We start from the raw sequence: 16,139 nt of genomic DNA on the forward strand, positions 1-16,139 counted from the left end.
TTGTTCCAACAAAAATTTATGTCAAATATAAAGGGTAATTTTTTAGCTATTATCTTTTTGGCAACACTGCTCAAGTGCGTTTCGTGTTTTGTTTAACTGTCAAATAGCTTCAGTTTGGTCTATAATTTACCCATGAATCGTCTTACAAACGAACAACGCTTGTAAATTATTGAATTTTATTATCAAAGATGCGTGCTTTGTTAAGAAAGTTTATCGCGCCCTTCTTCTTCTTCAGCGAGGAAGCTCACTTTTGCCTTAAAGGTTACGTAAATATGCAAAATTGTCGATTTTGAAGTGAAGTTCAGCCAGAAGCATTGCAAGCATTGCTACCATTGCATCACAGTTTGATGCGGTTTATGGGCTGGTGGCATCATTGGACCGTACTTCTTCAAAGATGATGCGAATTGTAACGTAACTGTGAATGCTGAGCGCTACCGTGAGATGTTATTCAACTTTTTTGCCCAAAATGCAAGAGCTTGACTTGCATGACATGTGGTTTCAACAAGACGGTGCCACATGCCACACAGCACGCGTAGCAATGGACTTATTGAGAGGCGAGTTCGGTGAACATTTTATTGCACGTTTGGGACCGGTCAATTGGTCGCCTAGATTGTGCGATTTAACATCTTTAGGCTATTTTTAGTGGGGCTATGTTAAAGCTCATGTCTATATAGACAATCCCGCTTAAATTGACCCATTGGAAGTCAACATTGAAGCTTAAACAAGTAAAAGCGTACTTAGTTTGGGCGGGCCGAATCTTATATACCCTCCACCATGGATCGCATTTGTCGAGTTCTTTTTCCGGTGTCTTTTTTTTAGGCAGACAACGTAAAGGAAAGGATAAAAGAACAGAATTGCTATGCTATTGGAGCTATATCAAGTTATGGTCCGAGTCGGACCATAATGGAATGAATGTTGGAGACCATAGTAGAAGTCATTGTGAAAAATTTCAGCCAAACCGAATAAGGATTTCGCCCTTTAGGGGCTCAACAATAAAATAGGGAGATCGCTTCCTAGGGGAGCTGTATTATTGGGTTGCCCAAAAAGTAATTGCGGATTTTTTGAAAGAAAGTAAATGCATTTTTAATAAAATTTAGAATGAACTTTAATCAAATATACTTTTTTACACTTTTTTTCTAAAGCAAGCTAAAAGTAACAGCTGATAACTGACAGAAGAAAGAATGCAATTATAGAGTCACAAGCTGTGAAAAAATTTGTCAACGCCGACTATATGAAAAATCCGCAATTATTTTTTGGGCAACCCAATAGGTTATAGACCGATTCAGACCATAGTTGATATGTTGAAGGTCATGGGAGAAGCCGTTGTACAAAACTTCACCCAAATCAGATAATAATTGCGCCCTATAGAGGCTCAAGAAGTCAAGATCCCAGATAGGTTTATATGGCAGCTATATCAGGTTATGGACCGATTTGAACCATACTTGGCACAGTTGTTGGAAGTCATGACGAAACACCTCATGCAAAATTCAGCCAAATCGGATAAAAAATACGCTCTGTAGTGGCTCAAGAAGTCAAGATCACTGATTGGTTTATATGACAGCTATATCAAAACATGGACCGACATGGTCCATTTACAATCCCAACTGACCTACACTACAAATAAGTTTTTGTGCTTTACTCAGACAGACGGAGGGACGGTTGGATGGACAGACGATCAAGAATATATTTATGGGGACTTAGACGCATATTTCGAGGAGTTACAAACAGAATGATGAAATTAGTAGACCCCCATCCTATGGTGGAGGATATAAAAATTACCCTTTATAATTGGTGTTTAAATTGCTCACTATGTTCACCAGTATGGTAATTTGTTAAAATTTATAAGGTAAAATAATAAACTAACTAACTAAGATGCCTTTTGCGAAAAGGTATGTAGACTTATCTGTGCCACTGTATGTATGTGAGTAATATTGGTATTTTTTTTTTACTTATTTTTGTAAAAACTTAATTATATAGGTAATGTTTTGCTTTGATCGCTTCGTTTGTGCGGCTTATCAAATAGTCCAAGATTATAGATATTTGGACGATTCTACGCGGTGGATTTAATTTTTTAGCTTTTGCTCATTTGCTAGATAACCCTTTATCGAACGTTCTTTTCATTGCCAATGCTATTTTAATGTCGTAGAATTTTCTTCTGTACATTAACGCATAGATAAATCTGCTTTAGATACTATATTGAAATGTATTGCTTTTTTTTTTTTGGTTTGTGTGCATGTGTTTGTGATAGCAAACGCGTTTGAAGAAGTGCGCCCTGACGCCTTTGCGAAAATTCGAAATTTGTTTGTTCTCGTGCACACAGTAAAATGTTAATTCTTTTATTGTTTAATTTAAATATGGTAGCGACGACGCAATTGCCGCTTGTATTGTAAAAATTGAGATAATTTTTTTTTTCGTTTTGCTAGAATCCGTTTAGACTAATTTTATAAGCTCTTATCTGACTACGTTGGTTGGTGGAAATCTGGGAGAGTAAATTAATGTCAAACAGTAGTATGAAGTATGCTGACGAATTTATGTGAGGGATTAGATTTAGAAAGATTAACCTCAACACCACCATCGTAGCTCAAACGTTGGCAAATCCGCTTTTGACGCTGAACGTCGGGGTTCAAATCCCAGCGAAAGCATTTACTTCAATGAAATCTAAAGTGGTCACCCGGGTGGGTATTGGTGAGCCAAGTAGAAAATTTCAAAAAATACTATCGGATATTGTCCGTCTGCAGACAATAGGGTAATCTATTTCTAATACAAATAGAAAACATACAAGTAAGGAAAGGCAAAAGTCGAGCGGAGCAGACTATATAATACCCTACACCACCGGGTATACGTAATACATTTAATATATAGCACTTATATCCAAATTTAGTCACACTTTAATTTTGCATACCTATTGAAATATCGAATAGAACCTTCTACAATGGTACGAAAATTGTGGCTTCTACAGCTCTTAAAGTCGAAACGCATAAATGATATATATGGGAGTTTTATATGGGTTGCCCAAAAAGTAATTGCGGATTTTTCATATAGTCGGCGTTGACAAATTTTTTCACAGCTTGTGACTCTGTAATTGCATTCTTTCTTCTGTCAGTTATCAGCTGTTACTTTTAGCTTGCTTTAGAAAAAAAGTGTAAAAAAAGTATATTTGATTAAAGTTCATTCAAAGATTTATTAAAAATACATTTACTTTCTTTTAAAAAATCCGCAATGACTTTTTGGGCAACCCAATACAAATATGATTCGATTTTGGTGACATTTTTTGCATGTAGTGCGATGTCAAATAAAATATCTCCTGCAAAATTTTGTAAGGATGGGACCAAAATTGTGGCTTCTACAGCTTTAAAAGGGCATATCGGATGAAAAATATATATGGGAGCTACATATAAATCTGATTCGATTCTGATGAAATTTTGCACACATATTGAGACGTTACAAAAAGCACTTCGTGCCAAATTTGTCAAAGATCGGACCAAAATTGGGGCTTCTACAGCCTTAAAATGCCAAATCGGATGGAACATATATATGGGAGATATATCTAATTCAGAACCAATGTGTATAAAATTTCGCACACATATTGGAATGTCATATAAAATATCTCATGGAAATTTTTTTAAAGATCGGACCAAAATTGTGCCTTCTACACCTTTAATAGGTCAAATCGGATGAAAGATATATATGGGAGCTATATATAAATCTGTACCGATAAAGATAAAATTTTGCACACGAAACATATCATGTTACATTTGGTAAAGATCGAACCAAAATTGTGGCTCCGTCAGCTTTAAAAGGGCATATCGGATGAAAGATATGTATGGGAGCTATATCTAAATCTAGACCGATTTCAATGAAATTTGATGCACACATATTGCGACGTCAAAAGAAACACTTTGTGCCAAATTTTGTAAGGATCGGACCAAAATTGTCGCTTCTACAGCTTTAAAAGGGCACATCGGATAAAAGATATATATGGGAGCTATATCTAAATCTGAACCGATTTTTTTTCAAAATCAATAGCGTTCGTCCTTGGAGCAAAAAAGAAACTTATGCACAATTTTTTGAAAATCGGACAACATATGCGACCTGTACCTTGATAACAAGAATGCAGGGACAGACAGACAGGCGGACATAGCTAAATAGAATCAGGAAGCCGATCCGTGTTATCGATGGGTCCGGCTCTTCTCCTTCTTAGCGTTGCAAACAAATGCACAGATCTATAATACCCTGTACCACAGTGGTGGTGTAGGGTAAAAAACCCTTGTTTTTAAATGTTAGGCAGAAATATGTGTTTTTATACCCACCACCGTAGGATAGGGGGTATACTCATTTAGTCATTCCATTTGCAACACGTCGAAATATCAATTTCCGACCCTATAAAGTATATATATTTCGGATCGTCGTAAAATTCGAAAACGTTTTAACAATGTCCGTGTGTCTGTCCATCCGTCTGTTGTAATCACTCTACAGCCTTCAAAAATTGAATTGCCCATAAATGCATTATTTTTTATACGATTTCGCGGAAATTTGAAACAGTGAGTAATTTTAGGCCTCCCGACATCGGACCTAAATATGGTTCAGATCAGACTATATTTAGATATAGCTGCCTTATAGACCGATCTCCTGATAAAGGGTCCGACCATGGTTATGTGGGATTGAAATGAAAGGTATTAGAGAGTAGATTACGAATATGACATTAAAATATGCGTTCAAGTCTAGGTAGCGATTTTCCTCCTAAAGATACGTCATATGGGTTATTTGACCCATTATGACAATATGGGACTGAAATGTAAGGTATTTGAGAGTAGAAAACGAATTTGATATCCAATTTTGGAGCCATACTCAGTACAGTTGTTGAAAGTCATAATAAAACGCCTCATACAAAATTTAAGCCAAATCGAATGAGAATTATGCCCTCTAGTGGCTCAAGAAGTCAAGACCCGAGATCGGTTTATATGGCAGCTATATCAGGTTATGGACCTATTTCAACCATACTCAGTACAGTTGTTGAAAGTCATAATAAAACGCCTCATTCCTAATTTCAGCCAAATCGGATAAGAATTGTGCCCTCTAGTGGGTCAAGAAGTCAAGACCCGAGATCGGTTTATATGGCAGCTATATCAGGTTATGGACCGATTTCAACCATACTCAGTACAGTTGTTGAAAGTCATAATAAAACGCCTCATGCAAAATTTAAGCCAAATCGAATGAGAATTATGCCCTCTAGTGGCTCAAGAAGTCAAGACCCGAGGTCGGTTTATATGGCAGCTATATCAGGTTATGCACCGATTTCAACCATACTCAGTGCAGTTGTTGGAAGTCATAATAAAACGCCTCACTCCAAATTTCAGCCAAATCGGATAAGAATTGTGCCCTCTAGTGGCTTAAGAAGTCAAGACCCGAGATCGGTTTATATGCCAGCTATACCAAAACATGGACCGATATAGCCCATTTACAATCCCAACCGACCTACACAAATAAGAAGTATTTGTGCAAAATTTCAACGACGAACCAGAATATATATACTTTGTGGTATATATTGGGTTGCCCAAAAAGTAATTGCGGATTTTTCATATAGTCGGCGTTGACAAATTTTTTCAACGGCTTGTGACTCTGTGATTGCATTCTTTCTTCTGTCAGTTATCAGCTGTTACTTTTAGCTTGCTTTAGAAAAAAAGTGTAAATAAAGTATATTTGATTAAAGTTCATTCTAAGTTTTATTAAAAATACATTTACTTTCTTTTAAAAAATCCGCAATTACTTTTTGGGCAACCCAATAGTTACAAACAGAATGATGAAATTATTGTAGTATACCGCCATCCTTTGGTGGAGGGTATAAAACTAGGATTTCTCCAATGAAACCGAACAGAGTACCGGTCTTTGCATGGTGTCACATGTTACAGTATTTATAAGCAAACACAGCGACACGTAATGAAATGAGATCCACTGTAACGCTCTATGATTTGCCATTGGTTTTCTTCGTAGTTATTCTGTGGGCCGCTTTCATTAGGAGACAAAGATCCATTCCATACAAAGACCAAATCACATATTGAGCATAAGGAATTGGTATACGGAAAATTCAGATGAAGAAAAAATTCAACCCATTTTAGTTGACCATTCAAAAATTTCCACTTGCCAAGTTTATCTTTCAGATCCTATGCCTGTTTCTAGTTATATGGTTTGTTAGATTTCTACTTGCTGATAATAAATGTAAAAATTTGCTACTCTACCACATTTGTATTACAGCACATGATCTGGTTAATTGTCTTATCAACAGATGCCTCTGCCAACTCTGAGTGTCAACGACATGCGGTAATAACAACCTATTGTGGGCCATATAAACTGTAACCAACCACTATTGGCAGTTGGTGACTTTTAAACTACACATAAACAATAAATTGAAGAGTAAATGGAATTTTAATTTAAATTATAAAAAAAAGTTGAGGACTGTTTTTATAATTTTTTTTTTTTTTAAGTTTCTATGGGGAAGAGAAAATGCTAGTCAGTTAAATGCCTATGCAACTTGATAAGGTAGACTTAAACATCTTAATCTGTCATTTGTTTCTCATTCATAATACACTGAAGGTGGATACCACCATCAGTTCAATTACCTGTCAGCGAAGTATCCATAAAACAAAACACATGCATCGCCGAGTAGTAGTAGATCAATAGGTTAAAAAAACGTGATGATTTTGTATTTAACACTACCCAATGGATGGATGGATGGATGAATGACTGACAAGACAATGACCACAATAAAGCATATATGGATAATTAAATGAATACGTGACAATAAATTAGCCACATTAAGGGTGTGTATGCAAAAAAAACATAGGTATTTATGTAGCGCCATAGTGTCACATTACCGGATGAAATATTTTTGCTACTGATTCTAGGCAAACTACTATGTGCAAAAAATTATAAAGCTATTAGCACTTTGGTCAACAATAACAAATTTCAAATTTGTATTGATTCATAGATCAATCTGGAAATTAAGTAAATATATGACAAAAAAATAACTAAATGAAATATTTGGAATTTTTAACCTATAAAATATTTCTTCAATGGAATATATTTTTTTTGATTTATTTGAAAAAAAAAAATGGGGAAAAAACTTGTTTCTAAGTAAACCTATACTGTATGGGAGGTTTCAATTAAAAACTATTTATTATTGCCACCACCGAAGGATGGGGGTATATTCATTTTGTCATTCCCTTTGCAACACATCGAAATATCCATTTCCAACCCCATAAAGTATATATTGGGTTGCCCAAAAAGTAATTGCGGATTTTTTAAAAGAAAGTAAATGCATTTTTAATAAAACTTAGAATGAACTTTAATCAAATTTACCTTTTTTACACTTTTTTTTCTAAAGCAAGCTAAAATTAACAGCTGATAACTGACAGAAGAAACAATGCAATTACAGAGTTACAAGCTGTGAAAAAATTTGTCAACGTCGACTATATGAAAAATCCGCAATTACTTTTTGGGCAACCCAATATATTGTAAAAAAAATATATTCGATTAAAGTTCATTCTAAGATTTTTCAAAAATGCATTTACTTTCTTTTAAAAAATCCGCAATTACTTTTTGGGCAACCCAATATATTCTTGATCAGCGTAAAAATCCAAGACCATCTAGCCATGCCTGTCCGTCTGTCTGTTGAAATCACGCTTTAGACTTTAAAAATAGAGATATTGAGCTGAAACTTTGCACAGATTCTTTCTTTGTTCATAAGCAGGTTAAGTTCGAAGATGGACTATATCTTGATATAGCCCCCATATAGACCGATCCGCCGATTTTGGGCCATAGGCCAATAAAAGCCACATATATTATCCGGTTTTGCTGAAAATTGGGACAGTGAGTTGTGTTAGGCCCTTCGATATCCCTTGTCAATTTGGATATAGCTGTCATATAGACCGATCCTCCGATTTAGCGTCTTAGGCCCATAAAAGCAACATTTATTGTTCGATTTTGCTGAAATTTGGGACAGTGATTTATCTCAGGCCCTTCGTCATCTCTCTTCAATTTGGGCAAAATCGGTCCAGATTTGGATATAGCTGTCATATAGACCGATCCTCCGATTTAGGCTCTTAGGCCCATAAAAGCGACATTTATTATTCGATTTTGCTGAAATTTGGGACAGTGAGTTATCTCAGGCCCTTCGACATCCTTCTTTAAGTTGGGTCAGATCGGATCAGATTTGGATATAGCTGTCATATAGACCGATCCGCCGATTTAGGGTCTGAGGCCCTTCTTTAATTTGGGTCAGATCGGATCAGATTTGGATATAGCTGCCATATAGACCGATCCGCCGATTTAGGGTCTTAGGCCCATAAAAGCGACATTTATTGTTCGATTTTGCTGAAATTTGGGACAGTGAGTTATCTCAGGCCCTTCGACATCTCTCTTCAATTTGGGCCAAATCGGTCCAGATTTGGTTATAGCTGTCATATAGACCGATCCTCCGATTTAGGGTCTTAGGCCCATAAAAGCGACATTTATTATTCGATTTTGCTGAAATCTGAGACAGTGAGTTGTCTTAGGCCCTTCAACATCCTTCTTTAAGTTGGGTCAGATCGGATCAGATTTGGATATAGTGCCATATAGACCGATCCACCGATTTAGGGTCTTGGTCCCCTAAAAGGCGCATTAATTGGCCGATGTCGCTGAAATCTGAGACAGTGAGTTGTCTAAGGGCCTTCGACATCCTTCTTAAATTTGGCCCTGATCAGTTCAGATTTGGATATAGCTGTCATACAGGCCGATCTCTCGATTTAAGGTTTTGGGCGCATTTATTGTCCGATGTCGCCGAAATTTGGGATAGTGAGTTAAGTTGAACCCCTTGACATACTTCTCCAATTTGGCACTGATCGATCGAGATTTGGATATAGCTGCCATTTAGACTGATCGCTCGGTTTTAGGTTTTGAGGCCATGAAAGGCGCATTTATTGTCCGATGTCGCTGAAATTTGGTACAGTGAGTTAAGTTAAGCCCCTGGACATATTTCTGCAATTTGATCCAGATCAGTTCAGATTTGGATATAGCTGCCATATAGACCGATCTCTCGATTTAAGGTTTTCAAAACAAAAAAAAGCCTCTTTTATTGTCCGATGTCTCCGAAATTTGGGAGTTGTGTTGGGGCCTTCGACATCCCTCTTCAATTTGGCCCAGATAGGTCTAGATTTGGATATAGCTGCCATATAGACCGATCTCTTCATTTAAGGTTTTTGGCCCATAAAGGCGAATTTATTGTCCTATGGAGCCGAAAATTTGGGACAGTGAGTTGGACTAGATCCTTTGACATCTTTCTGCAATTTGATCCAGATCAGTTCAGATTTGGATATAGCTGCCATATAGACCGATCTCTCGATTTAAGGTTTTCAAAACAATAAAAGGCTCTTTTATTGTCCGATGTCTCCGAAATTTGGGACAGTGAGTTGTGTTGCGGCCTTCGACATCCCTCTTCAATTTGGCCCAGATCGGTCTAGATTTGGATATAGCTGCCATATAGACCGATCTCTTCATTTAAGGTTTTTGGCCCATAAAGGCGAATTTATTGTCCTATGGAGCCAAAAATTTGGGACAGTGAGTTGGACTAGACCCTTTGACATCTTTCTGCAATTTAGCCTAGATCGGACCAGATTTGGATATAGCTGCCATATAGACCGATCTCTCGATTTAAGTTTTTGGGCCCATAAAAGGCACATTTATTGCTCGATTTCGCTGAAATTTCGGCCAGTGAGTTGTGTAAGGCCCTTCGACATCCCTCATCAATTTGGATATAGCTGCCATATAGACCGATCCTCCGATTTAGGGTCGTAGGCCCATAAAAGCCACATTTATAATCCGATTTCGCTGAAATTTGACACAGTGACTTATGTTAGGCTTTCCGACTTCGGTATCGTATATGGTTCTGAACGGTCTATATTTGGTTATGGCTACCAAAAAACCAATAATTGTTGTACAAAATTGAACAATGACTTGTACTTATTAGACCACTCAATGTCCGTGTCGAATTTGGTTTACATGTAAACCCGAGGAGGTGGGTATCCAAAGTTCGGCCCGGCCGAACTTTACTTAACTTTTTATTTGTTCTTTCTACATTTTAACAGAGTATATAATAATGATCTTCGCCCTAGCAGGCAAAAAAACTTGAAAAATGAAAAATTCGGCAGAGCCCGGCCAAGATTCGAACCTGGGCACACGGAAGAACAGCGAGAGCCATTGCCGTTGTCTTAGCGTTCGAAGCCATCAATACAACTTCCAACAGATGCACAAAATCATGTGTAGTACGGAAGAAGTGTAATTTGACACAGATAGAATGTCTGTCATCACACACAAATATTGGGTTGCCCAAAAAGTAATTGCGGATTTTTCATATAATCGGCGTTGACAAATTTTTTCACAGCTTGTGACTCTGTAATTGCATTCTTTCTTCTGCCAGTTATCTGCTGTTACTTTTAGCTTGCTTTAGAAAAAAGTGTAAAAAAATTATATTTGATTAAAGTTCATTCTAAGTTTTATTAAAAATGCGTTTACTTTCTTTTAAAAAATCCGCAATTACTTTTTGGGCAACCCAATACATGCATTGGGAAAAGTACAGCTTATAAGCAGGGTTGTCGAGCTTGGTAAATGTGGTAACTGTATCATAGATGCGTTTTCGCAATTAATACCATTCAAATACAACATACCAACGCACGACCCTTGAAGCCATCACACCTAATATGGTTGAAAAGTCTTCTAACCAAAGACGAAAAGCGTCCCATAATTTTAAGAGTTTGTTAATTTTTTGCTGTAGCAATTTGCAGCACCGAACAGAGGCTTTATGAAAAGCAATTGTTTCATTCAAATAAATAACGAAAGAGAATAAAAGTTTGCTGCTACTCTTCTGCAAATATTAACTGGACATGTTAATCTTCTGTAAATTTTTACTTGGGGATTCTGTCTGGGTCATCTAAGTTATGCCATAGATAAGGCTATACTGGCAGCCTGTCGAACAGACTCATTGAGACAATTTTGCTTCAAAGGCTTTAATACATAAAATTGTCTTAAAATTAAAAACATTTTTTTTTAATTTTTTTCACTTTAAATTTAATACATTTTCATTTTAATATCATGTTTTATTTGAAAAACTATTCGTTTTTATATATTCTGTATGGAGATAATATAAAGTTGGTGGTTCCCCCCACAAAACTGAATTTCTATTCTAGCAAATAGTGAAGACAGCAATATCACTTCCGTCAACTAATTGCCAATTCTATGGCTTAATCGACAACACACAAAGAGAGCCACCAAATGTTCGGGAGATATTCGAACAAAAGCGACAACAACGATCAGTTAAAATATCACCATAACAACAGGAACAACTGTGAGAAATAAAAAAAAAAAACCAAAGAGTGTGGAGAGTAATATGTATGAAGTAGCATTAACCCCAGCAAAAGCAGACACAGCAGCCCCACTCACAGCATACACACATACATGTACAAACCCAGCGAACAGAACAAGCAACCTCCCCCTCAATACAATACAGAGGGCAACTTGCATATCTCTGCTATGCATGTGTATACAGGTGGTGTTGGGAGACTGCCAACACTTCGTATGCTTTTTAACGATTTCGTGTGGAGCAGCGAGCAGTTGGGTTGCTTATCAGTAACTTGAAACAATAAAAATGATATAATGTGACAGAAGAAGTTTTAGTTTAGAAAAGGTACTCGCATTGCAAAGGTGAAAAATTAAAAAAAAAATACACTACAATTGACGCGCTAAATTTTCAAAACAAGAACAAATATTCAAAAAATATAAAAAGAAGTTTCCTCTGACAAAGAAGAGATATGCGGTGAATAGAGAAATCAAAACGCTAAGATAATAAATGTGCCTTAATACTATATCTGCATTGTTCTAAAAAAAGAAATAACAAACAACACACGCACATATAAATAGTGTTTTACGGTTTTCTCGAAACTTCAAAAAAACAAAAGAATTGTACAAATTGGTTTATATTAGTTTCGGAAAAACAAATCCAAATTTACATACAATTAAAAAACAAAAGTGATAATTGCCCTCAATGTATTTGAATATTGTGTGCTAAAATCCTAAGAATATCTAGAAAATATTCTCCATAATTGATTCCGAATATAAAATACCCCCTGCAGCTACAACAATGACAAATGTACATTTTCAAATTTACACAAAAGTTCTTCTGATAACCCTGGTGCTCACAATCACACAGAAGAATACAATGTAAGTATGCTAGATTCTCGAGATATGAGGTTTGCAATGTTTTTATGAGGTCCTCCTACATTAAATTTACTAGGAGAAATTTCTTTAATTAATAGAATTGTTAGATGATCATGATTAACTATATTAATATTATCTCTTTTATCTTTTTTTAGAGCTGCTTATACTTTGTATTTATATGCTTATAGAATTTTATTTTTTATATATAAATAATTTTTTTCTGAATTATCAATAAAAGGTTTTTCATTTTATTTTGTTACAAAAAAGAATTGGCCAAGTAACTATGCCATATTTTTTTAATTTAAAAGAAAAACAAGTAAAAGCGTGCTAAGTTCGGCCGGGCCGAATCTTATATACCCTCCACCATGGATCGCATTTGTCGAGTTCTTTTCCCGGCATCTCATATAAGAAGAGATTTGCTCTGATATTAGAGCGATATCAAGATATGGTCCGGTTTGGACCATAATTAAATTATATGTTGGAGACCTGTGTAAAATGTCAGCCAATTCGAATAAGATTTGCGCCCTTTGGGGGCTCAAGAAGTAAAATAGAGAGATCAATTTATATGGGAGCCGATAGACCGATTCAGTCCATAATAAATACGTATGTTGATGGTCATGAGAGAATCCGTCGCACAAAATTTCAGGCAAATCGGATAATAATTGCGACCTCTAGAGGCTCCGTTCGACATACTTCTGCAATATGGCACAGATCGGTTAAGATTTGGATATATCTGCCATATGGACCGATCTCTCGATTTAAGGTTTTTGGACCATAAAAGGCGCATTTTTTGTCTGATTTTCCCAAAATTTGGAACAGAGAGTTGTGTTAGGCCCTTCGAAATCCTTTTTCAATATGGCCCAGATCGATCAAGAATTGCATATGGCTGCCATATAGACCGATCTCTCGATTTAAGGTTTTGGGCCCATAAAAAGCGCATTTATTGTCCGATGGCAGAGAAAGAGCTAGACCCATTGATAAGTATACCGATTGACTCAGAATCACTTTCTGATTCGATTTAGCCATGTCCGTCTGTGAGTCCATATATATTCTTGTAATAATAGTGCAGGACGTTTTTGTTGTCCAATCATCACGAAATTTAGCATATATCACTTTTTTGGCTCAAGGACGAACGCTATTGATTTTGGTAAAAATCGGTTCAGATTTAGATATAGCTCCCATACATATGTATCGGCCGATTTGCACTTAAATGGCCGTAGTAACTACAATTTTCAACCGATCTGCACAACATTTGCCACGGACTGTTTTGTTACTGATTTTAACATATCTGCAAAATTTCATCAAAATCGATTCAGATTTGGACATAGCTCTCATACATATGTATTGCCCGAATTGCACTTGAATGGCCGTAGTAGCTAAAATTGTCAACCGATCTGCACAAAATTTGACACGGGTTGTTTTGTTATCGATTTTAACATATCTACAAAATTTCATCAAAATCGCTTCAAATTTAGATATAGCTTCCATATATATGTATCGCCCGATTTGCACTTAAATGGCCATAGAAACTACAATTATCAAACGATCTGTTTGAAAGTCGGTTCAGATTTAGATATAGCTCTCATACACATATATATTTATGTATTGCCCGAATTTATAATTGTAGGGTAGGTGTAGAGCTCCGCCCGACTTTTGCCTTTCCTTACTGGTTAACAAATATTTTTGAAATTTTGTCTTTAGAAAAATTTCTTGAAATTTTGTCTTTACAGAAAATTTCCACTATGAACATACACCTAAGCCAGGTGTATGCAAATCGGCTTGTTGTGCGCGCTAAATACAAAAAAAAAGTAACCTTGGACAAGTGAAAGCGTGCTAAGTTCGGCCGGGCCGAATCTTATATGCCCTCCACCATGGATCGCATTTTTCGAGTTCTTTTCCCGGTGTCACTTTTTAGATCCAACATTCATTCCAATTTGTTTGGACCACAGTAGAAGTCATTTAGGGGCTCAAAAAGTAAAATAGGGAGATCGTCTTATAGAGGAGCTGTATTAGGTTATAGACCGATTCAGACCATATTTGACACGTATGTTGAAGGTCATGGGAGAAGCCGTTGTACAAAATTTCACTCAAATCAGATAATAATTCTGCCCTATGGAGACTCAAGAAGTCAAGACCCCACATCGGTTTATATGACGGCTATATCAGGTTATTACCCGATTTGAACCATACTGAGCACAGTTGTTGAAAATCATTAAAGAACATCTCACGCAAAATTTCAGCCAAATCAGATAGTAATTGCGCCCTATAGAGGCTCAATAAGTCAAGATCCCAGATCGGGTTATATGGTAGCTCTATCAGGTTATGGACCGATTTGAACCATACTGAGCACAGTTTTTGAAAATCATGACGAAACACGTCGTGCAAAATTTCAGCCAAATCGGATAGGAATTGCGCCCTCTAAAGACTCAAGAAATCAAGACCACAGATCGGTGTATATGACAGCTATATCAGGTTATGCATCGATTTCATCCGTACTAGGCACAAATGTTGAAAATCATAAAAGAACACCGCATGCAAAATTTCAGCCACATCAGATAGTAATTGCGCCCTATAGAGGCTCAATAAGTCAAGATCCCATATCGGTTTATATGGCAGCTATAACAGGTTATAAACCGATTTGAATCATACTGTGCACCGTTTTTGAAAGTCATAACGAAACACGTCATGCAAAATTTCAGCGAAATCGGGTAGGATTTGAGCCCTCTAAAGACTCAAGAAGTCAAGACCCCAGATCAGTTTATATGACAGATATATCAGGTTATGCATCGATTTCATCCGTACTAGGCACAATTGTTGAAAATCATAAAAAACACCTCATGCGCCCTGTAGTGGCTTAAGAAGTCAAGATCCAAGATGGGTTTTTATGGCAGCTATATCAAAACATGGACCGATATGGTCCATTTACATTCCCAACCTTCCTACACCTATAAGAAGTATTTGTGCAAAATTGCAAGCGGCTAACTTTACTCCTTCGAAAGTTAGCGTGCTTTCGACAGACAGACGGACGGTAAGACGGATGAAGATGGCTAGATCGACATAAAATGTCATGACGATCAAGAATATATATACTTTGTGGGGTCTGAGACGAATATTTCGAGAAGTTACAAACAGAATGACGAAATTAATATACCCCCATCCTATGGTGGAGGATATAAATAGAAAATCTAAGTCAAGAATACCGCCCTACTTACAAAAGTTGGTTCATCTCTGGTATGGTGTGTGTCTCACCTAAGTGCCGGTACCTGGTACCGCGAAAGCCGGGCAATGACGTAGGACATGCTCTAACATCTCATCATCTTTCCCAAATACCCTACACATGCTATTAGTTGCTGCACCATTCATGTCTCTGAAAAAAATTTTGTCTTTGTCATTACAGTTTAGAGAGCACTTTTCTTGAATTACTCTTTCGGAACTAATCATTGCAACTTTCTTAAAGGATTTTTGGTTTGTGTTCTATGTTTGCCTTGCTTATCAAGGGACCTACATGTGGCATGCCCAACTTCGAATCGCAACTGCTACAGGAGAGTTCGCAAATTTTTAATTACCCCCTATTCTAATGTGCATATCTCAGTTAATTTTTTCCCAATTTGGTAATGCATTTCTATCTCGTTCTATCTCAAAAGTGTGTTTTAATTTATTTTTATCTCATGTCTATTTTTGCATATGAACAGTATAATCAACTTCTTGCCTTGCCTGATGTTCTAATTGGTGCATTGAACTTAAGCAATTCATTTCCGCTGTGTTTTTTATACCCTCCACCATAGCATGGGGGTATACTTATTTCGTCATTCTGTTTGTAACACCTAGAAATGTGCGTCTAAGACCCCATAAAGTATATCTTGATATATATTCTTGATCGTTATGATATTTTA

The 16,139-nt window shown here is 36.6% G+C and overlaps 2 protein-coding genes across 2 annotated transcripts in view; both read left to right on the forward strand.

The window, feature by feature from the left end:
- The window catches only part of LOC106094947 (cytochrome b-c1 complex subunit 8), a 69,136-nt gene that overhangs the window by 22,044 nt on the left and 30,953 nt on the right, over positions 1 to 16,139 (forward strand). The window lies entirely within an intron of this gene.
- The window catches only part of LOC106094949 (pH-sensitive chloride channel 2), a 30,746-nt gene continuing 26,631 nt past the window's right edge, over positions 12,025 to 16,139 (forward strand). Inside the window, exon 1 of the mRNA XM_059370815.1 lies at positions 12,025 to 12,249. Coding sequence (XP_059226798.1) covers positions 12,170 to 12,249 — 80 coding nt within the window. The 5' untranslated portion in view covers positions 12,025 to 12,169. The remainder of the gene's footprint in view (positions 12,250 to 16,139) is intronic.

Source organism: Stomoxys calcitrans, chromosome 1 (genome assembly GCF_963082655.1).
Source record: "Stomoxys calcitrans chromosome 1, idStoCalc2.1, whole genome shotgun sequence".
Lineage (NCBI taxonomy): Eukaryota > Metazoa > Arthropoda > Insecta > Diptera > Muscidae > Stomoxys > Stomoxys calcitrans.